At 43.2% G+C, this 22,422-nt stretch overlaps 1 protein-coding gene across 3 annotated transcripts in view; it reads left to right on the forward strand.

Moving 5' to 3' along the window:
- SUSD6 (sushi domain containing 6) overlaps positions 1–22,422 on the forward strand; it is an 82,988-nt gene that overhangs the window by 53,530 nt on the left and 7,036 nt on the right. For all 3 annotated transcript variants that reach the window (XM_030451991.1, XM_030451989.1, XM_030451990.1), the window contains 3 exons: positions 17,446–17,643; positions 20,279–20,417; positions 21,658–22,082. In XM_030451991.1, the coding sequence (XP_030307851.1) occupies positions 17,446–17,643; positions 20,279–20,417; positions 21,658–22,082 (762 nt within the window). The remainder of the gene's footprint in view (positions 1–17,445; positions 17,644–20,278; positions 20,418–21,657; positions 22,083–22,422) is intronic.

Raw genomic sequence — 22,422 nt, forward strand, 5'->3', positions numbered from 1 at the left:
CAATGGCAGTAATACTCAGAACTCTGGTGAAAGAACGCAGAGAAAAACGATGGGATAACTTTGCCTTCCTGTGGTTTAAACTTCTGATAGTTGAGGGGATATTAGATGGGAGGACTGATAGGGGGGAAGAGCTTGACGTTTTGATGCTCACTTCCTACCACATGCATTCATGTGATGATGTGGGAGGCAGATCTGGATCCATCTGTGGGGGTGTGAGGGCTTCCAAGAGTGTTCTCAGGAGTCTTCCCAGCTCTGCAAAAGCTGGGAATACTCATGAATTTTTCTTGATTTGTGCTCACTGGAGCACTTCCTGAGGCATTCAGGCATGCTGCAATGGTTTCCTTACTGCATTCTTCCCTGGGGAGCATTTGAAATGCTTTTTTTCTCTGTAAGAAACTTCTTGAAACTACTTTGCTCTTCCATGGTTTGGGAAATATTATGTTGTTTTGGGCTGACTGCTTGTAACTTCTCCTTCTGTCTTGGGTGCTCTTGCTTAATGCTTCCCTTTCAAAGCCTAAGTCAGGAGAAGGTGGTTGTGAAATCTGTCTTCTAGATCAGTGTCTATAGAGATGAGATGTAGTCTGTGTTGCCCAGAGTACTGAAAGGAATTTTTCTGTTCTGGGGAAATACAAACCTAAACAAGGAAAGAAGCCTTTCCTTTAAACAGTTACTTGTCTTTGGGAATAATCTGCCCCTCCGACCTCATCTTGTTTCTCAGAATATTGTAGAGTTCAGCTGTTATGATATTTTGTAATGTAAAGTTAGTGTTTCATCCCGATAAGACTTCTTTCTCTCCCAGTGATGATAAAATGGCTCTGCATCTCTTGCAAACAAATCTGAAATGTTGTCCTACTGGCTAATCTAGAGAGAAAGGAGCAAGTAGTATTGTAGTGGATACTGTTACTGTCCATTAAAATTGTAATTTAAATATCATTGAAATGCACAAAAAACAGTCCTTGCAGATAAGTGCCTTAAGGAAAAAAAAAAACCAAAATAACAAAACCCAAGATCGAAACGCAAGCCAAAGCAGCACATGCCCTAAAGCCCTAGGTAGCCACAGCATCTCTTTTATGGAGCTGAGCAGTTGAAAAAGAAGTTGCAGTTGTTGTCTGATTTAAGGGAATACTGGAGGTGAGAGAGAATTTTCTCATACATGTTTGAGGAAAGACAGCTCTGAGGACAAGCAGTAGGACTCTATGAAGGAAAAGGCAAAATTTTAAAAAGAGACTTGAAATTCCTCCAACATGATGCTGTAAATGCTGGCTGGAAAGTGCATAAGACAACGAGCAATGAAAATGGTTTCATATTGTTTTTCCTCTTGTGGCATTCAAGGAAAGAGTTTTGTAACTCAGTTGGTTTACAGATGCTGTTGTCTGGAAGAACCTGGCCTGCAACAGTCTCTCCATTTCAGTAAGACAGTGTCCTAGGCCCCAGGGTCTGGCTGGCAAGTAATTACAGTAATATCACTTATACTTGGCCTGTTGAAGTCACAAGAGATACAGGTAAAATTATGTTGTCAAGGTGTGACCCTGGGTATTTTATGCAGCCAAAATTAAATCAAGCATTTTCACACTGGTGCTATCCTGTTCACTGTATGCCTGGAAAAATACTCTTGTTGCTTTAGCAAGAACTGCCCTGACATGACCAATGGTACCGCGTAGTATCATGCAGTAGCAGGAGGAAGCCACTTGAGAGAGCTGAGCAAATATGTGTCTCAAAACAATAAAGTTAATGAAAAGTCTCAAATCACAAGTTTACATTGGATGGTAACACAGCTAGATGTTACTGCAGCATGTGTTCCAAGCTATCTGTTAGTCCTGGTCATGGCAATAAAGGTTGAAGTAAATTCCTGGCTAGAGAGACCCATGTGGAAGAACTACTGAAATGTGAAACCCCACGTCTGAGTTGACTTTCTTTGTATTGGAAAAGAGAACATATCTGTTAAAGCAATCAAATTAATCTGCATCTTTGTCATTGAAATGATTTACATTGGTGACAAAGGGCTCTTAAGTCATCACATTGGGCTCTCCAGGCTACCTGAAACCATGGATTCACAAAAGCTCTCAGAAGAGGGAACCCGAGGCAGGGAGGCAAAGCAACAGATAAGCTAATAGTAGCACGTGTCTATCGGGCCAGGTTCCTTGTGCCTAGGCCTTAGTTCCAGCTACTAAGCTGCAGTGTTTCCTGCTTTGAAATTTCAGCCTCTGTTGCAAGGATCCATGAAGTCTAAATCAGTAAGGGGCTGTGTTTCGGCTAGGTTTGTGGCTGTAGGGAGGAGCTGAAGTTGTGTCTCTAAAGGTTCTTGAGCATCTGTGAGGCAAACCATGCTCCAAAAACACAAGGAAAGGAGCAAAAGCAACCCCATAATGAAGCATAATTTATAAAAGCTTAATTTATTTTTTTAAGCTTTAACTTATATTTTAATTGTTACAGAATAGAGAACTTGTCTTGGTTACCAGGGCATACAAAAAAGAAACAAAGAATATGTATGGTCTTCTATTACTTGTTGCTCAAAAGCAGCAGAGAGACAGGACTGAAGTTTTGCAGCCCTTGAGGAGAGCTGGTTTCTTTCCTGATGATTTTGCTTTGAAAATAGCTATTCTTTGGGAGTTTGAGTTACACGGTTTATGATTTTTTTATTATTTTTTTTTTTGTTAAATGGAAGGAATGGTATTTCACCTTTTATGGTTTTAGCCATAACCTTTTTTCATGATGTGCTTTTTCAGATGGATGTTTTTACTTGCCTGTGCTTTGACTCCAGTGGCTATAGTGAAAGTGTCAAAGGGCAAGTAGTATTTCAAAGGGTTGTTTTTGTACAGTTTCTCAATCTTGGCTGGTTTCAGTTCAGCTTTGTTTACTCTGTGGATGTTCGGGATGAGAATCTAGAAAGACAGAAAGGAAGACTTCACACTTGCTGCTAGGTATGGTTTTGGCAGTTGGCTAACACGTCTTGTATAGGCAGTTTGCTAATGCATTCTGATTTGCTTAGAGCTGTTGCTAGGTCCTGGGAAGATGGAGGCATTAAACCAAACATTTTGTAGCCATTGTATCTCTATAGCAAGACAGTCTCTCCAAAATAAGTGGTTGAAAATATTAATATATTTTTTTAACATACACTGTGTTTGTGTGTGTATGGTGATATTAACCTGCCATTTACTTCCCATATGCCATTTGAATATGAGTGGGTGGGCTGTGTGGCACTCGGCCTGTTCTGACAGAACTGATGGTGTCTTCTGACTGGTAAATCAAAGTAGCAGCAGCATCCCACCAGACCTTGATGCTGCTTGATGCCACTTGCTAGTCATATTCCAGTCATGAGGAAAGCTTACTGGTAACTTCAGTGGGTTACCTCCTTTTTTTCCCAAAAAAACACTCTTCAGTTACTTGCATTGCTGGTAAATAAGACCATATACTGACTAGCTGTTAGGTTTCAGTGCAGGTTATACAGGTCTGATACCACCTTTCCTAGTTACACCTCACTAGCTCTTACATTGCCCAACACTGTTTAAATGTTGAGCAATTTAGGTGTGTCATAGCTAGCTCTTCTCACTAGAAGAGACTTCTTCAACTTCACTGTATGTGTCTTTAGAGCTTTTGAATCATTAGAGTCTGGATTGAGTCTGTATTAGCCCATCAGCTCAAGAAAACGTAGCTGAGTGGTTGAACTTGCAGCCTAACTGGGAGGCTCTAAGGCTTTGTGGTCTCTGGGAAAGCCAGGTTTGCCATGTGGAGTGCTTCTGTCAATGTAGCCTGAGGTGCCTCCAGCTTTGGATAGGATGACTTGAGGATGTTTAAGTGGGGCTACTTTTATTTTCCTGCTGGATTCTGCAGAGTAGTTGTTCGCAACGCTTGAGCTCCTGTAAAGCCAACAGAAAAGATGACTTAATATTCACAACTAACTTAGCCACATCTAGAGTGAAAATGTGAAGTATGCTTAGGAGAGACTTTCCAGTGAGACAGGACTAATAATTCTTTGCAGGTCTGCCCAGCCAGTGGTGAAATATTTGAGTGCTTGTTCTGCAAGTCCCGTGACAGAGATGAGTCATTCTTAGCAGATCAACAAATCTGCCTAGATATTAAACTCCTTATCTTCAGTGGTCCTGAACAGACCCAAAGGTGGGAAGAGGCATGGCTTGGCAGAAGGAAAAAGTATTCCCCAGTGTGTGTTGATGGATCAGATGGAGGTTTCAGGATTGCTGTCCATTCCCACCTTTCCCTAGCAAAGCCCTCTGTAGATGTAATTCATTAACCCAGGGCTTTGGGCTTCCTGGTTGTTCCTACACAGATGAAAGTGGAGCAATGCCTAGCACAAAGCAGTCTCCTGTGTGCATGCCATTACTAGATCAGCCTTGGCCAAACTTCCAAATCAGTACTTTTTGGATACGCTGAGTCAGAGACAACAGCTGCTGCTGCTGAAAGGATGAAAAATTAATCAGCTGCAAAAGGCTCATTAGCAAACCAAGGAGGCCTACCAGGGCAGAGCTTTCAAGTGACTTGGCTAGTGTAGGGATCTTTCCTTGCACGTGTAAGAAGATAAGGTTTCCAAACTCTAAAATTCTTACTTCAGAAATTCTCATGTTCCCTCGGAGTTCAGGAGTGCTTCTTGGGCAGATTGTGCAATGATCTGTGTCAAGTCTGGAAATAAACCATAGCAGAACTGGGGTTATTAGAAGGTAGGCACAAGCTGGGCGTTAAGTAAGGGGGAGCCAAGTGTTGTGTCTGGTGGTGGTGACTACCAGAGTTCCACCCGGTAGTGGAAGAAGAGCAATGAATTCCTGCTGTTAGTGTTGCCAGCCAGGTGAGTTGTGTCATTCAGAGCTCGAGCAGCCATGCTGCAGCCCACAGTGGGACTTACTTTGGGGAACTGCCATAGCAAGAGTTTTTAAGGCCTTATTGGAGAGAAGAACCCAATTAATGTGTTAGGCTGAAGTTTAGGGAGATGAGGTATTTTGTAGTCATGTGGAAATCCACAAGAAAGTTAAGCAGCTTGAGGCACTGCTGAATTGCAAACCTCTTGTCACTTGCTGGTAGACACGAGTTTTGCTCTGCTGTACCCTGGAGGCAGGTTTCCCCTATGTCCTCTTCTTATATCAATAGAGGGACTGTATTTCTGTGACCAATCAGCACAAATAGGTCTTCTTTCTCATGTTAAAACCTGGTCTCCAAAATCAGCATGAAGCATCTGACAGGCTTTTTCCTATATATTTTCTCATTGTTTTTGCTAAGAGTCAGATGGTTTCACCGAGACCAGAACTAACTCATAGCGTGTGTCAGGCTTTTATCCTAAAGATAGCCACGGGATATTACTGTTTCCAAACTGAAGACCCACCTCAAAACAGCCAAGGAAACAGCAGAGTAAATGTGTAGTTTACCTCTGAATTGAGGCCAATTTTTAGCTTTAAGTTTCTGGAAGGGGGCAAGGAGGGACAAGGTAAAAAAATCAAAGCTGTGTGAATAGCAAAGTTGAAATTTAAATTTAGCCCCAGTAGTTGAGAACAGGGGATGTTATTTAAGTCCAAATGCCAGGCTAACATCTTATTTACTAAGCTGCCTCTTGTACACAGTAGGTGCTGTGAATTCCTGCACAGCTGCTTGTTCCTTTTTAAAAATATACTAATTTATTTTGACAATTCTTTGTTATATTTATAGATAATCTCCTCCTTGTTGTGATATATAGTGAGATTTAGAATCACGTGAGCTACCACTGAGAAGATAGCAGCCCCAGACTAGACTCTGCCTTCTGTTGTGAACACTTCTGGACACTTTGCATTACTTTTAAATCAGAATTTCAAACTAAAACCCATATGCGACTTTATTAGGGGAACCCTTTAAACCAGATTTTTAAAGGGGGTGAAAACCTGTGAAACTATCTGGGTGCTACTTACAACAGTGGGGTTTGGGTTTTGAAAGTAGTATCTGGGACCCTGCCAGTTATACAAAGTCTTGTTACATCACTTGCTTAATGTCCTTCTTCAAACATGTGGAAGTAATTATGGTGCCGTTGGAAGAAGGCATAGGAAGGCTGGAAGCAGCCTTGGAAAACAAAAGCAAATGAAACGTGCCACTTGGAAAGTTATCCTCTGCCCACAGAGGAGAGCAGGTTTCTGTATTAAATTGGCTGTTCTGGAGCCACTGTACTGCTGGCTCCAACTGCAGCCCAGCTGCAAATTGTAGATGTTTTCCTGGCAGCATGGGATGCTGTGAAGTACCTGTCAGCTCAACTTCATCCTTACTGAGCCTGAGCAAGCTCCGTGAGCTTCCACACACCTCACCAACAGCAATTTTACTGATTTATTTCTTTGTGTGTGTAACAGTAAGATTCCTTTATTGGAAGCTTTTAAATGCACTTCTGTAGATGTTCTGAGTTCCTTTCCCTCTGCTTGTTAATGTTTCCAAAATTAACTTATCAGTGATGGGTTTTTTAAAAAGCACCATGTTTTCGTCTTGTGATTTGATTTTACCCTGATGTCCAGAGAATGCCTGGGGTGGATGAAAGCCCTTCTGCAGCCAGCCCTTTTCAAGCATAACACAGAGCCAGGTCTGTAAAACGTGGCAGTGTTAGTCCCAGAGCCTTAGGCAGAATCATTTGGGAATGTATCTGAGGGGAGCACATTACAGGTGGGCCTATTACAAAAATAATGCAGTTGTCATAGTGAATTAGCACTTTTCTAGGGAGGCAGATCTGCTGCTGGACTGCAGTTGTGGTTTGGTTGCTGCTTTACATCACAGGAATCTTTCTTTCACAGATGTGGATCTTTTGTTAGCCCTGGATTTTGTGTCTTGGTTTTCCCTGCCTAGGATACAGCAAAGTCTGTGCTTCTGTTTTAGAGGGGGAAAGGAACTTGAAAGGCTTAAAATCTATATTTCTGCTGAAATTTCAGTGACAGGGGGGGAAGCTATCCAACTGAAGCAAAGCTTTCAAAGGTGCAAACAGAGAAGTATGCTTTACATCAAGAAAATCTGTAGCACTCTAGAAGCACCAATGGCAGCTTCATGTAGCCTAAACAGTTTTAGTCTTGTAGCATGTAAATAGAATTTGCATTTTAGAGCACGCTTTGGGGCTAATGGTTTTCTTTTTAGGAAAGAAATAAGCCACTGGAAAAAAAAAATCATCTTTCTAATAGAAAGATAGACGAGACCCATAATTAATATTGCCCTAGCAGGCTTCCTCCATGGCTGGCTAATCACAGCTGAGTGTTAATAAGCATAGAGTTTTTTTAAATACTGTTGCAACATGTTAATTAGGATAATTTGGCTTCACATGTCTCTTGAGTTACCAGATGGCAACTGCAATGGTGGAAGGATGCAATTACAGTCTTTTCTTTCTTCCTTTTTCTTTGCCTGTTCTCCTTCTCCCCTGCTGCCCCCCTGCACCACTCCCCCCCAAAAAACAAAAAACCAAAACAAAACAAAAAACACAACCCCCCCCCCCAAAAAAAACAACAAAAAAAAGTGGCTTTGGTGTGGATGGGGGATGGTTGTGTGAGGGGTGCCTGTTACTGCACTGTGCAAGTGTTTGTGTCTAATTATATAAATGCACAGCTATATGATTATATATACAAATCTCTTTGCTTTGGTTTCTTCTAATTTACCCACATTAAAGATAATGAAAAATAAGCCTCCTCTTCAGAGTATGTCCTTACTGGAGAAACTGTAATTTCCCTGTAAAGGCTCCAGTCCTGCTTAGTTTGCTCTTCTGTCATTGGCTTCAGAGTAAGCAGCCTCTGGAGCCAGTGAAGACAGAGAGCTTATTTTTCAGTGGACTTTTGCCTCTCTTTAATACACAGAGCCCAAAAGAGGGTAATGTTTTGCAGTGTGCTTTTAGGAGGGCTTAAAATATTTTAGGGGCAGGGTCGGTGAGAAGTGTGTGTGCTCACAATAGTAGCTTTTTTTTTGACTTCTGCCTCCTGTAAGTAAAATATAAAGAGGTCCTTTAGCCTCAGCTGTTGTGACTGGGCCCCGGCAGCAGCTGCAGTCTTGGGTTTGTTCCTCTGGGAAATTTCCCATCTGCTCATGTGCTAGAGAAAGCCAGAGGGCTGAAAAGGAGAAGGTTCAGAATCTGTCCTTTTGGTTCCAGTCCGCATCTCCACCCAAGAAATTACAGACCAGTGGAAAACCTGGGCATCTGGTAATCTGTCTTTGATGGTGTGAATGCTGTTTCTGGCCAAGAAACATACTGAGTTCTAAAACTGCTTCCAGCTGGCAGAGGATAGCTTCAGTCTGGGTCCCTTTTCAGATATTCTCTCTACAGTTACTGTACTTGTATAGTTAAAAAATGCAGGTTAGCACAGTTGTGGGCAATAAAAAAAAAAAAAAAGGAAAACAAACAAAATATACAAAAAAACCCAACCAAAACCAAGCAAAAACCAAAACACAACCAAAATCAACCAATCCTTTATATACCTGGAAGGGGGAGCAGAGCATACTCCACCTTCACCAGGAAGAATCCAGCTGTCCTCTAGGGAGGAAGCTTTCTAATGCCTGCAGGAGACATTTGGGTTGGAATCTTAACTGTGTGGGCTAAAATATGTCCCCCCAGATGTCCCCAGGATGTCTGCAGAGGGAGGGTACATTCTCAAATTTGGTTCCCAGAGGAGCAGGTCATTGCTCTGATTCTTGCAGCCAGCATGCCAAGAGAAACCCCAAAGCATGTGACTTCCTGCTCAGCACAGACCTGCTGCCACAAGCAGTGATGTTCAACCAAGAACTACCTGATAAGTGATTTCCTAGCCTAATATTGGCATTAATCAAAATGCTCAGACTGGAGAGGGTGATGCAGGAGCTGAGGGTTCATAGAGGGAAATACTGTGCTGCAAGCTATTAAATGCACTCAGGCGAGCATCACTGGTTGGAAACCAGAAGGTGTTCTGGTACTCCTAAAGAACTGGAGCATGCGAGTGGAGGGGGCTGTTTTTGTATCTGCTACTTGTGCATCTACCTCTAAAGCACATCTCCTTGTCGTCTCTTTCTCAACAGGAAGGAAGGTGTGGGTGGGCAAGAGGCAGTACTGTTGATCAAAGCCAATCTGGGTGCTTTTTCTCTGCAGACCAGCTGGCTGGGAAGTGTTTTTTGCTTTGGTAAAAGATGATGCTTAGTTGACATCGCTAGTCTAAAAAGGGTATGAAATGATACAGACTTGTTTTTAACTAAAACCAAGCTGTTGCAGAGGGAAGGGCTTCTGAAAATGGCTTCTGCTGTTTGTTTATAGGCTGGTTTGTGCATATAAGGGATGAGAGGAAAAATAATCATGTTGCCTGTCTGGATTTCGCACTGAAAGAAAAGCTGGCTGCTCCTGTCCCCCCATCATTTGCTTCTTTGCAGAAGATTTGTGGAGCCAAATACCAGCCTCAGGCAGAAGAAGATGCTATGTTTGACTGAAGGCCCTGCTTTAAGAGGAAAAAATCCTGACCCAAAGAGAATATTGCGTTTTTGTTCTGTGGTCACAGTATCATTGAAACTGTGCTGATCTTCCTTTGCAAGCAGGAAGCTTGGGTCATAGAGCTCTGATATAGGTAGTTCTGTACCTCTGAATCAATTAGGTGTATATAAATTAGGTGTATATAAATTTTGTTTATTTTATTCTCAAGCCAGCAAACCAGCTTTATTCCAGACTCTTCAGGGCATAGGGGGTGAAGTTTCCAAGAGGAAAGCATCAATTTTGAATTTCCTGTCTGATAGCTGGGAAGGGTTTTTAAAAAAAAAGCTCATGCTGATGAAAATGGCACTTATGCCATTATGTCCAGGCTTTTGGTTTTAGTGCTGCTTTTCTAGTTTTTTTGTCTCGGTAGGTACATAGTGGGGTTTGAGTTCATCATAGGCAGGGATCTCTCCAGGAGGAAGAACGTAGTTTAAAAATGAAAAAGATCTTGAGTTGCATGACAGCTTAGATGGTATTTTATGTTAGGTGTAAGCTGAGGCATTGTAGTCAGTCTGCAGGCACTGGGAGGGTGATGTGTTGCCTTTGTTGTTGTTTAAGAAGCTGCTAAGTGAGCTGGGTGACTCTGAGTGGTTATGCTGCTGCTGTGGCTAAGGACAGTAGTGACATTATTATCTGGTTGGGTCACATTCATGCTTCTCTGAGTACTGGTGACAAAGGTTGGGAATATGTCCAGTAAATAAAGAGAAGCAAGAACTAGGCTAGAGGAGGGGCAAAAGTGCTTCCTTATTGGCTTACTAAATAACCAGGAGATCAGTGGAGAGCTCGGATATTGTCCTGTTGGTGAGAACTGCAACTGCAAAGAGAGAAAACAGGGTCTGTTCTCCTTTCACCAAGTATGTCTGGGGCCCTTGCTAGAAAATTCATTCAGTTGCTTCCTAAGGTGAAACTGATGTTCATTGTCACCCCTGAGTGGGATCTGTGGACAGCATTCTCTTAGAATTACCAGACCCTCTAGAAGCCAAAATAAGCCTTATTGTTGGTCTCTGACTTGCACTTCCAACCTTATGTCTGGCCGTCTGCATCAGGCTAGCCCAGGTTTTTATTGTGAAAAAGAATTGTGTAAAAAGGGTGAAGGCCTGCATATAGATTTACAAACAAAGAGCAGCTGAAAATAAATGTAATCACTTATTGCTGCAGGCCTGTTCTGGGCACTAACTGAAGAGAAACAGTGAACTTGGGTCTGTTATTTTCGGCATGCTGTTAATTAAATCTGAGCCTCAGGTCTGAGATACTGAAAATGCTCAGTGTCTGCAGAAGGCTTCAGATGCCACTGGTGTTTCAGACCACCCATTTAGCTGGAGCAGAACTCGGGTCGAAGAGGCAAGTAGAGAGGGAGGATTACTCTCAAGAGTGCCTGTGAGAGTTTGGGGCTTTTTGAAGGTCCTTGCCAGAAGTTAGTAATAGCTTTTTCAGTTCCCTCAGCTCAGCATTTGCATCACTTAAGTACAAGTTCCAGGAGTTGAGAATCAGAGGCCTCCATAGCAGGACAAGTAACTGGGGTATTTTTGGTTTTATTTTGGATGCTTTTCTGGATGTACTGTGTCTGTGGATGGTGGCAAATCCTGTCTGAGACAATAAAGGTGGTGGTGTTTTTGAGAATGAGAGACCTGGACAGAGGCATGCTCGTTGCTGCTTAGAAGTTGAGCTGGAGCAGAGCTTGGAAGGAAGTAAACAGGCCTGCCTGGTTCACTGGACTCACTTCTGGAGAGGAGTCGAGGTAGCACAAGAAAATTAGGAAGAGGCTGAGGAAACTGATCTTGGGTTGCAGGAAACAATCTGTCCTTTCAGTACGGGGACAATTTACTGTGTATTTCTGTGTTCTGATTCACAAAGATGTTTGCTCACCAGGCTGGCTATGTTCACATGTGACAGTCATGACAGGTTTAACCAGACTAGCCAGGGGAATTTACATCTTGTTAGATCAGCAAGGTGGTTTTTGTAGGAAGTTTTTCTTCTATGAGTCTTGATAATAACAGTTAAATGGAGTAAGCTTTGTATTAGTTAGGATTTTCCATTTCCAGTTTTCACATCCCACAGAAGTTGCCATATGTCTAAAAGGCCAGGAGGTGTTAATGTATTCAAACGGGTCCATATTCAGAGGATCCAGCTGAGAAATTATCATCTACCCGAATTACTTCTAGAATGCTTCAACACTGGCATGTAAGCTTTGTCTGACACTGACCTGAGGACTGTCAAACAAGCTGGAGCACTTGTGTAGTCAATGAGGAATTAACCTGAGGCTCTGTCCAGCTTCCTTTTAAAGGTGCTGGGATTTGGGCCTGACTCATATAAACATCAGTGTTAATTTGTCAAAACTGTTCCCTTCCTAGCTTTAGTGACCTTTGTACCTTGCTGTGGAGAAGTAGGAGAAATGTTACTGGATGTTTAGTGCAAAACATCCCTTTGTTAAGCAATATTATACCCATCTGTCCACCCACATAAGGTGAGCAATGCCATGGTTTGTTCTCCCTCAGTTACAAACCCACAGCTACGCACTCAAGTGGTTGATGATTAGTAGTTGTCTTTTTCTGTTTCTTTTTTCTTGCGTGAATGCATTCAGTTAAGAGGATTTTATATTCATCATGTTATCAGACTGTCCAGCAAGAGAGGGGGGTGACCAAAATACAGTTCAGGTATGTGGTGCAAAAAAAAAAAAAAAAAAAAAAAAAAAAGGATATAAATCCCTTCTAGGACCTGGGAGTCTTAATTATTGAAAAAAGTACAGTGGCAAGCAACCAAGACTGTTGTAAGATGCTTTTCAGTCTTAAACAGTGTTGTGCTGTTTGAAGAAAGTCTGTACTGGCAAGCTGCTACAGTTCTGAGGTAATTATCCAGGCAGCTTGAAAGATATTTTAAACTTACAGTTTAAATTGTAATTGGGGTGTATGGTACTTGATCCTTTGCCTACAACAAGCTCATCCTACTTGAGCTTTGCAAATCTACTTATCTGTGAATTTCAGTCAGAGAGATCAAGGCTCAGCAGTGTGTCACCTGTGCCTGGGTATATAAAACCCTTACATGTATGACATCACACCAAGTACCACATATATCCATGTAATAGACATGGTATTGTCTATTACCCTGTCTTAGGTTTATGTCGTTTTTACCTTATTAGAAATCCTTTATAGCTCTGTATCAGACTGGAGTTTGGGACTGTGCCTGAGCATGGCTCAACCAAGACATGCAAGTTGAATTTCATCCTTTGGTGGTTTGACTAATCAGCTTGTCCAACTGATGCCTCTTATTTCTCCAAAAGAAGTGGTGTTCCAACCCCTCACAGGTGACTGAATTTGGTAGAAGAGAAAGCACATGGAGCTTTGCTGCTAATAGAGATGCCACAGGAAAGGGAGCCAGCAAATGTTATTATACAGTGTTGTTTCAACAAACCATGTTCCTAAGTGTCGTGCTACTTGTTTTCAAGGTGCTAATAGCTATTCATATAACATAAGAGCAACTAAGCCCTCCTTGAAGGGCTTGTGTAACCTAGATAGAAAAATATGGTGGTTTGATGGGAAACTGAGTGGAGGCGTATATTGGCTTAATATTTCACATGCTTATAAAAATTACCTGTATATTAAATACCTAGGGTTTTTAACACTATTTGCAGAACGTCCAGTGCATAAATTTACTTCTGCCTGTCAATCTGAAAATGACACTCTTTTCTTAACAGAGTTCAGTGATGTTCAAAATGTTTGGACTTTTCATCAGTTGTTACCTCCTTGTTTTTCAGCAGTGTGTGCAGGCAGAGAACCAGCTCAGAACGTGCCATAACCTTCAGTATCTCTTGGAAATGAGGCTTTTGGGAGTAGAGCTCTGCCCTCTCTGCAAGCAGTGCTGCCATGTTCAAAACCACTGTTTCTGTGCATCCTCAAAGTCCAATGAACCAAAATGCTGGGAATAGATTTGCAAACCTAGGATGTCAGTGACCTCCTAGGAAGTTGTTAATTCCTGTAACTTGTCTGTCTTTCTCTTACCTGCTTGGAACAAACATCTGTTTTAAGATGTCTCCTAAACTCTGGGATAATTCAAAAACTTGTTTCAGGGAGGGAGTTACTGAAATTCCTGCATGTTTCTTTGTTTTTCAATTAAAACCCAGTGTCATTGTGTGTCTAGGCTGATACTAATGGGAAATAGGGTCAAGAGTTACAATATATATATACACTTAGTATCTCATTTTTCTAAAGAATTTATGTAACCTTCTCAGAAACTTCCACTAAGTGCCTGCTTCACACCTTTGAAACTCGGAAGTCCTTGAGGGTCACAGTTTTGTTGTGTCTCTTGACATCTGCCTCGTTTTCCTTTGGGAAGAAACACTGAAAATCTGTCCTTCATGGTTTTGTTCATGTGCCTCAAAAAGCATCAGTGTATCAAAGTCATACCCAAACAGCAATACTGTAGTAGCAGGATGCAAATGCTGCTGAGGGTTAAGCACAAACAGCCCACTTGGGAAGCATGAGCTGGAAGGAAAGCTGGGTCAAGCTGCTCCCAGGCTCGGTACCAAATGGTGATGACACAGTCATGCTCTGGAGCACTAATAAACAGTTTACACAGGCAGATTTTCTCATCCTCTTGCACCTTCTGGCTACAAAGCATAGCCAGGAGCAGGCTGATCTGGACACAGGTTCTGGTTGTCACCCAGCTGTTCTCACCCCTGATGTGTCAGTGGTTTATTTTGTCAGAAGTGGTAAATGGCCCATTCTGCCTGTCTCTGTATTGCTGTAGGTATAGCAGTGCTGCAGACTTAGGGTGTAAGCTTTTTACTTCTGTTTGGCAAGCTAACGGGTTGTGCAGAACCAGACTCTGCCTTTTCTTCTGTTAGCCCCAATTCAGAGCACACAGAGGCAATTAAAGAAGCCCATTATGGACCACGTGAAAGCTGTGGATACTGAAAAAGTAGGGACAGGTTCCTGTAGAATAAATTCACATTGTCTGTCCCAAGCTTTCCAAGTGTCTTACACTGGCTAGACCTTGGCCATAGAGGTGCTGAGCTCTCTCAGAGATGCTAGGGGAAGGGAGATGGTCCAGCAGGAAGTAGAGGTGTCTTCCAGGGGAGCTGAGGTTGCCCAGAGATGCTCAGTAGTCAGGTTGAGGGGTAGTTTTTCTGGCTGTCTCATCCAGATCTTTTCCCCTGGTACCTGTGGGTTTACCCCAAAACAGTGGTGTTCTGTCACAATGAAGGTGAGATTTTAAAAAACTTATGACACTTTTGGATGCTGTGATGGCAGATTACCTAAGGAGGCTTGCTTTTGTTCTTTTGGTTGGTTTTGTTTGTTTTTTATTAGGGAGGGGGGGCTGTTTGTTTGTTTTGGGTTTTGGTGGTTGGTTTTTTTGGTGGGTTTGGGGGTTTTTTTGGTTGTTTTTTTTTATGTAACTCAAAAAACCTCATTAGTGTAGGTGGTTCTTCGCAATAGAAGGGGAGCTGCTGCCTGTTCCAAAAGGGTTCCTGGTGCCATGTGCACACCTAAGTACACCTCAGGTGAAGGGAAAGCAGAAGGAGTGAGCTATGTTTGCTGCAATCAGGTAGCAGAGAGACACTATGCATGGTTCCCAAGCAATTCCAGGTATTTCCTGTGGCTTATAAAGGGTAAGGAAGTTATCCTCTCTCCTCTTGAGTTTTGGCAGCTGTTGTAGAAATAGTAGCTTATCCCCACAACTCTCTGCCGTTGCCTAGAGAGGCACATGTTAAACTGCTGAGAATATTTCTGGTGCTCAAATGGGTCTTTTGAACTTTAGCAAGAAACCCCTCCCCTGGGTTGCAGGTAAGCAGGGCATTTGCCTGTCTGCCTGATGGTGAAATGTGCCATCAGTCTGTTGCTTCAGCAGTTCCCAGCTGACCCTAGGTGTTAGGCTAAAACTGAAAGCAAATCTTAGCTTCATAAGACAGAGGATTAAAACCTTAGTTACAAAATATGAAATTACTGCAGAAAGCAAAAAGAAACACAGAAGAGACAACAGTTGATAGTCATGAAGCAGGGGACAGTGGCTTCTCTTAAGCTTATTTAAGAATAAATCTTCTCAAGAGCAAAGTCTTGAAAAGCTGTTGTTCAGACCCCTGTTAACCTTTTCTCTCAAGAAGTAAATTGAATTGCAGTTAAGAAGCTGGCAGAACTCATACTGCAGGGGTTTTAGCTATGCTCAGCACTTCATCTTGTGGTTTACTGGCATTTAAAGGGCACTACCTATGATGCCATTCACACGTGATCAGGCTCAAGGGTCACTTGCACTGCAGCAATGTAGCACATTTTTCTGCAGTGGAATGGATCTCTCTTTTTCTTTTGCTCCTTAAATCTTGCCCAACATCCAGTTACTTGCTCAGATGTCTCTTGCTGTTTGTCCCACAGTGAGTGGGATACTTCCAGGCAGAACATGGGAATGTGTGTTCCAGAGGGTGAGGGCAGACCATGGTCACCATGCTGTGACTCACCATAGCGTGGATGGTATGGTTGGTTTTCCATGCACTAAAATATCTCAGGAGTGATATTTGACAGATTTTCTTAGTTTTGGGAAACTGATGTAGATTTAAAAGGAAAAACCTGTATTTCTCCCTCTTTCAGCCAGGCAGGTACCTGGTGTCAGCAGAGGCTATTCTGCAGGGTCACCATGACCTGACAGAGAGGAAATTCTAAGCAATAGAAATACCCTGTTTTCAGTGCAGTTTCCTCATTTATGGGTTATTGGTTTTATTTCAATAGCTGTTGAACATTCTACAAGAAAATTTTTGACATGTCTACATGCTAGTCAGGATAGGGGAGATGCAAGGAGAAATGTAAAGTGCATTCAGCACTTGAGACTTCACGGAAGTAAACAGAGGGGGTTTTACAAAGATCACAGAATCACAGAACTGGCTGGGTTGGAAGGGACCTCAGAGATCATCGAGTCCAACCCTTGATCCACTCCCACTGCAGTTCCCAGCCCATGGCACTCAGTGCCACATCCAGGCTCTTTGGAAATATCTCCAGACACGGAGAATCCACTACTTCCCTGGGCAGCCCATTCCAATGCCTGATCACCCTCTCCAGAAAGAAATTCTTTCTAATCTCCAACCTAAACCTCCCCTGGCACAACTTGAGACCTTTTGTGCCCTCTTGTCTTGCTGAGAGTTGCCTGGGAAAAGAGCCCAACCCCCCCCTGGCTCCAACCTCCTTTCAGGGAGTTGCAGAGAGTGATGAGGTCTCCCCTGAGCCTCCTCTTCTCCAGCCTCAACACCCCCAGCTCCCTCAGCCCTTCCTCACAGGAATTCTGCTGGATCCCTTCACAGCCTCCTTGCTCTTCTCTGGACCTGCTCCAGCACCTCAAGCTCCTTCCTGAGCTGAGGGGCCCAGAACTGGACACAGGACTCAAGCTGTGGCCCCACCAGAGCTGAGCACAGAGGAAGAATCACTTCCTTGGACCTCCTGGCCACAAGGCCTAACTAACTTTTTTTAAAACATAGGCCAGAGTGTTTGGTCCTACTGTATCAAAGCTCTATTCCCCATACTGTTAATGTAAAACCTGTGTAAAATAGCTAAAATCCGTGTGCTTCTATGGGTTTTCAGGGTGCCTTATGGGGCAGCTCTGTAACTTAACATTGCATCCACTGTGCAGAGGGATGTTTGTATTCTTTTAGCAGGTCTCATGCTTTTTCCATATCAGGCTAACAGCAAAGCCTAGTAGGTTTCCTGTCTCCAGTGAAACAGCTGTGGGGAAAAGATAGCACCAAGGAAATTCTGGTCTTCTCTCATGGGGAATCTCTGCTGTCACCAACTTGCATGTCATTGTTCAGAAATATCACCAGTTTGCCTACTAACTCATTTTACTACTGGCATAACAAGAAGTATTCAGCAGTCACAGAAGACACAGCAGAGGTGAAACGGAGCAGAGTTCTGCTGTTGAGTAACAGTCTTCTCAGATTTGATAGTTTCTTAATTTAGTGGGTGTTTGTAGGTGGAAGTCTGTCTGTGTGCCCTATTGTGCAGCTGATGTCTTTCTCTGAGATATTTTCCATAATGCTTTCTCTTTTTTTCCAGATTGTCCCCAGCCACCACAGCCTGAGAATGGAGGCTATAAATGTCACCCTAGCCCCTGCAACAACCCTCTGACTTCAGGGAGTGTCATAGAGTATCTGTGTGTTGAAGGCTACATGCTGAAAGGAGACTATAAATACCTGACCTGCAAGAATGGGGAATGGAACCCAGCCATGGAAGTCAGCTGCAGACTTAGCCCAGGTGAGTGCTCCCTGACTACAGTGGGACAGTCAGAATTGCCCTTACACTGACTTTTCAGATTATCCTTAAACCCAAGACAGTATGATGCTGAAGAAGTCCACACAACTGCCTCTCATTGCTCCATGAATTTCGTGAATGTGGCTCACAGTCACAGCTCTTTACTGAAGAAAACATTTTTAATAACAGCCCATCAGATACAAGAGTCCCTCATGTGAGGAGAAAACCTATTAAAAGTATAAAGACAGCTTGTTATTTATGTAGAGCCTATTAATTTTGACAGCTCACATGCCAGAAATGAGGAAGGCCCTAACTGAAATATTTTTCTTGCTCTTTTTTTTTTCCCTGATGGGTTTGACAGTACATCTGCTTCAGTGTTGTACCCATCTGTCCACACATGCATGTGAGTGAGGGCATAGAGGCCATCTTCCTTGGATGGAAGAATAATTTCTGCTTCTCTCCAAATGGAAGTGGACAGCTTTTAATTTGTGGGTCTCTCACAGATGAGCAGGAATTCATCAAAAGCAGGAAAGTAAGAAAGTTTGCAGGAAAACATTCATTATGCAGACCTTGGTTTGCCTGTGGCTCTTCTGGTTTTAAAAGCCTACATACTGGATAGAGGGAGAACTTCCTCACCTCTTCAAGTTAGGCTTGTTCATAAAATCTTGCTGCTCACTCATCCTCAGTCAGCAAAATATACTCTCTGGGATTAAGTCTTGTACTCCATAAAGCAAAATATGTTAGCTTAATCAGAAGGAAACAAAAGCACCTTCAAGCTCTTTATGGAGCTCACTGCATATCACTGGAACATGCTGTTCTGTTCCAAATACACTGTCTTCTCAGTGTCTGTATCATATCCACTCCAAATAGCTTTCCTGTGGTATGATGTACAAGGAAGGGAACTGGGAGTTTACCTGGCAGCAACTAGATCCTGAAGAGGCTTTTCAAATTCAGGATAAGCTTCCTTTCCACAATGGTCCTTTTTCCCCTTGCTGCCTGCGGACTGGAGAACAAAGCTGTGCTATTTCAGGTAGTGTTCCCGAAGTGGCGTTCCTGCATGGTGCTTTGGTCTGCATCAGGGCTGAAGAGACTGAGTTATGATGACCAGCAACCCCTCAAATTTCTTTTTAGTATCCTGAAGGATCAGTGGCCTTACCAAGTATAAGGCCTCAAAAGGCTGACCCAGGCTTTGAAACAACCAATCACTGCCAGAGACAGTTGAGGTTTAACTGGCAGGTCTCTCTCTCGGGGCTAAAACAAGAAAGAGACTGTGAGAGTCTATAGAGAGAAGGGCACTAAGTCTTAAAATTATCCGTAATGGATAATGTTTCATGTAGAGTTAATGAAACCCCTAGCAGTTATCAGATGTTTTGTGTAGCTCTGAGCCTGTCAGTCCCATAGCCTTTGGTGGTTCATGAGCATCTTGTTGTAATATGGGATGGTGAATGTATTGGAGTGTACCCTGGGCAGTGAGCAGTTTTGCATCATGGTGTAAGGTCAAGCTATTTCTGAAAATTTTCAGGAAAAGAAGGTAAAAACAACTCGACTAATAGGCTTGACCCCAAGAGAAAACATGGAAAATGCAAACTGGCTCTCTAGCTTACATGCCTGTTTGGGGCATAGATTTTAGGCTGTAGACCACTAAAGCAGTGGTCTTCCAGCTTTTTCCTTCTGTTTGTAGGCTTTTCCCCTTATCCCTACCTGCAGCTGTGTCCAGCATCCCTTGCAGTTTGAGGCTTGTGCTCCTGAAGAATGTGTTGAATGTTGCAGAAAGGAATTGAGGAACTGTTCACATGGGAGTGTCCTGAGTGTGAAGTGCATGATAGTGCAGTTGCTTTAGAGAGGTGAAGGGACCTGAATAGCATTCTAGGCATGATATGCAGTGCTCAGCAATACCAGGCCATTTTCTCTCCACTCCCAATTTATCCTTGTCTTGCAAGGGACCTTTAAAAGCCAAACTGGTTCCCATATGGTCACTTAATACAGCTGAGGAAGGGTAGAAAGGAGTTATTGAACAGGGTACATGTATCTAACACTGAAAGCTGAGTACCCTGAAGCAGAATCTGCTTTCCCTCTCTGTTCTCTGTGATATGTTTCTGTGAGAGAAATTGAATACTTGCTGTGTCTTAAGTGTACTCAGCCAGGTGACTTCCACCCCTTCCTTTGGGAAGTTGTTCCATCAGCCAAGAAAACCCATTATTTGGAACTTTTCCTATTGTCTGGGCTAAAATATCCTGCATATTGTGCTAGACAATTATCGGCCTTGCTGGTGACATCAGGACATTTTTTAGCTCTTTCTTAGCCAAACCTATGTATAACATGAATCTTACCACCATTTTTGAGTTCCTGTGGCCTGCTTGCACTGTTTTCCTGTTTGCCTTGTGTTTTTCCAAGGGACCCTTGTATGTGCATGGTTTTTTTAGGTTCCCTGTACAGCTGATGGAGAGCTGACAGCTTGAGCTCTGAACTGTTCTCTCTAAGAGATAGCTGGTGACCCCTAACTGTGTGGGAAACTTAGGCTGCTCATGTGTACCCAGGTATCACTCCTGATAGCAGGCAATGTGGATGCTTTTCCTTCCTTATGGCTGTGATTTAAGGGAGTGGGTTATTTTTCCTTGTGTTCCTCTTGGTTTTGTAGAAAAGGACTCTCCTCCAACAATTGGAGTCCCCACGCTGTCCATAGTAGCCTCCACAGCAAGCTCTGTCGCCCTGATTCTGCTCTTAGTTGTGCTGTTTGTGTTGCTGCAGCCAAAGCTGAAGTCATTCCATCATAGCAGGTAAGTGTGGATGGGGTTTGGAGAGGACAAGTTGGCATCCTCTTTCTTTGCAGCAGAAACCTATTAAGGTACTTGGTTTAAGCCTTCATTCTGGAGCAACTTACCTCCTCACTTCCCTGCTCCTGTTTTTATACCCTCAGTGGCACTCCTGCCCTATGGTCCAGTAGCAGTCTTAAGTGCTGGTCTGCAATACCAGCTGCAGGCCCCATTCTAACACCTGATGAGTGGTTTCTTGGCTTTTTTTCCTTGACGTTGAATATGAAAAGTTGTCATCTTTGCTAGTCTGGCTACAGATGGGTACCCTGCCTCTTCTAGCTTTGAACAGTTGCCAAAATTATGTGTCTGGGTTTATATTTATATATGTACTTTTCCCCAGTCTATTAGTGAGATCCTATGGACACGAATTCAGGCAGTACTGCTGATTAGATACACATGCAAATCTACTGTCTTCCCTGCTGTGGGAAGAGAAGCCTCCTGGCCTGGAATGAGAGGAGGGACCAAGTAGTAATGCTACTGTCAGCTGAAGTCACCAAGGTCATCATGGGCTTTCTCTTCCAACCTGGCTACCAGTGTTAGTAAACAAGAGCAAAGACATGGCTGTCCAGCAGCAGAGAGATTAAGAGGTTGGGCCCTGGCATCTGCCTTTTTCTGAAGAAGTCCAAACCACTGGAAAAGAAAAATTCAGTCTCAAAACTCTTGATTTATGAGCCTAGGTGATTCACACTGCCAGTTTAAGAGCTGTCTGCCCCACCCTGCCAGAAGTTCTCTCATCAGAAGCAAAGGTGGCAGAACAGGCAGCACCAGGTGCTGAAGAATACAGCAGTGTAATAAGCTGATATTGGTGGTGGTAAGAGCTCTTTTTTTATCTGCTGGCTGTGACAGTAGAGGGCTCTCAGTCATTATCTTTGTTAGATATAGCTATGGAGGCAGCTGAGGTGGGAAGCATTGCAACCTTGTTAGCTCTTGCTGCTAAATCTATCAGGGGCTGTAAATTACAGCACCTGCTCCTGTTTATGGCAATTCACAGTAGGGCTGTAAGGCTAGGCTTGCTTGACCTCATTAAACCACCATTTATGTTTCTGTCTGTTCTCTAAATAAGTCAGTGGTGAGCATCAGAGCTCTGTGTGAGGCTACTGGAGTTCTCACTAACACAGATATAAAAATATGAACTCTTAACTTGATTTGTTGTTTTTTTTCCTCCCCCCTCTGTTTTTTTGTTTGGTTTGGTTTTTCTTTTGAGGCGAGACCAAGGTGTGTCTGGAGATCAGGTCTCCATCATGGTGGATGGTGTCCAAGTGGCCTTGCCATCCTATGAAGAAGCAGTGTATGGCAGTGCAGGGAACTGCATTCCACCCTCGGACTCCCGCGTGCAGATCGTGCTCTCGGAGGGAGCTGGACAGAACGGAGCCAGGGAGGTGCAGCAGCAGCAGGACCAAGGGGCTCGCAGTGGCTTTGAAAGAGAAGATGAAGCCCCCGGACATTCTGGACTGTGTGAAGCCAGTGGCTCTCAACGCTCTGAAACTGTTCTTGTGCATCAGGCTGCTACCTCTTCCTGGGTAGCTGGCATGACTGGCAATAGAGCTGTACACAAAGAGGTCCAAGATTCAGAAAGCAGTGATATACAGAGCCTTTTATCACTCACTTCCTCTGAGGAATACACAGATGGTACGTGTGCAAGGAGCACTGAATGTGACACTTGTAAGAGTAGGTTCTGCAACTGACAAAGTAGAATAAAACCAGCAAAAGAATGCCCCTATGTATGTCAGGCACCAGAGGAGCTTCTGAAAAGAGGCATCCCAGACTGCATGACATGTTTCACAACTTAAATCTGCAAATGGTATTAATACCTCCTTCTGAAGTAAGTGGTGCTCTGAGAGTGGGAGCCTAGGGCTGGCTGGAAAGATTGTTGGGGTTCTGCTGCTCACTCTTGCCATCTTAGCAAAGAATTTGCAGAGAAATGCCAGCCTCCAGCAACGTTGTGCAAACACAGTAAAATAGCTGTATT

The sequence above is a fragment of the Calypte anna genome, chromosome 5A (assembly GCF_003957555.1).
Source record: "Calypte anna isolate BGI_N300 chromosome 5A, bCalAnn1_v1.p, whole genome shotgun sequence".
Taxonomy (NCBI): Eukaryota; Metazoa; Chordata; class Aves; order Apodiformes; family Trochilidae; genus Calypte; species Calypte anna.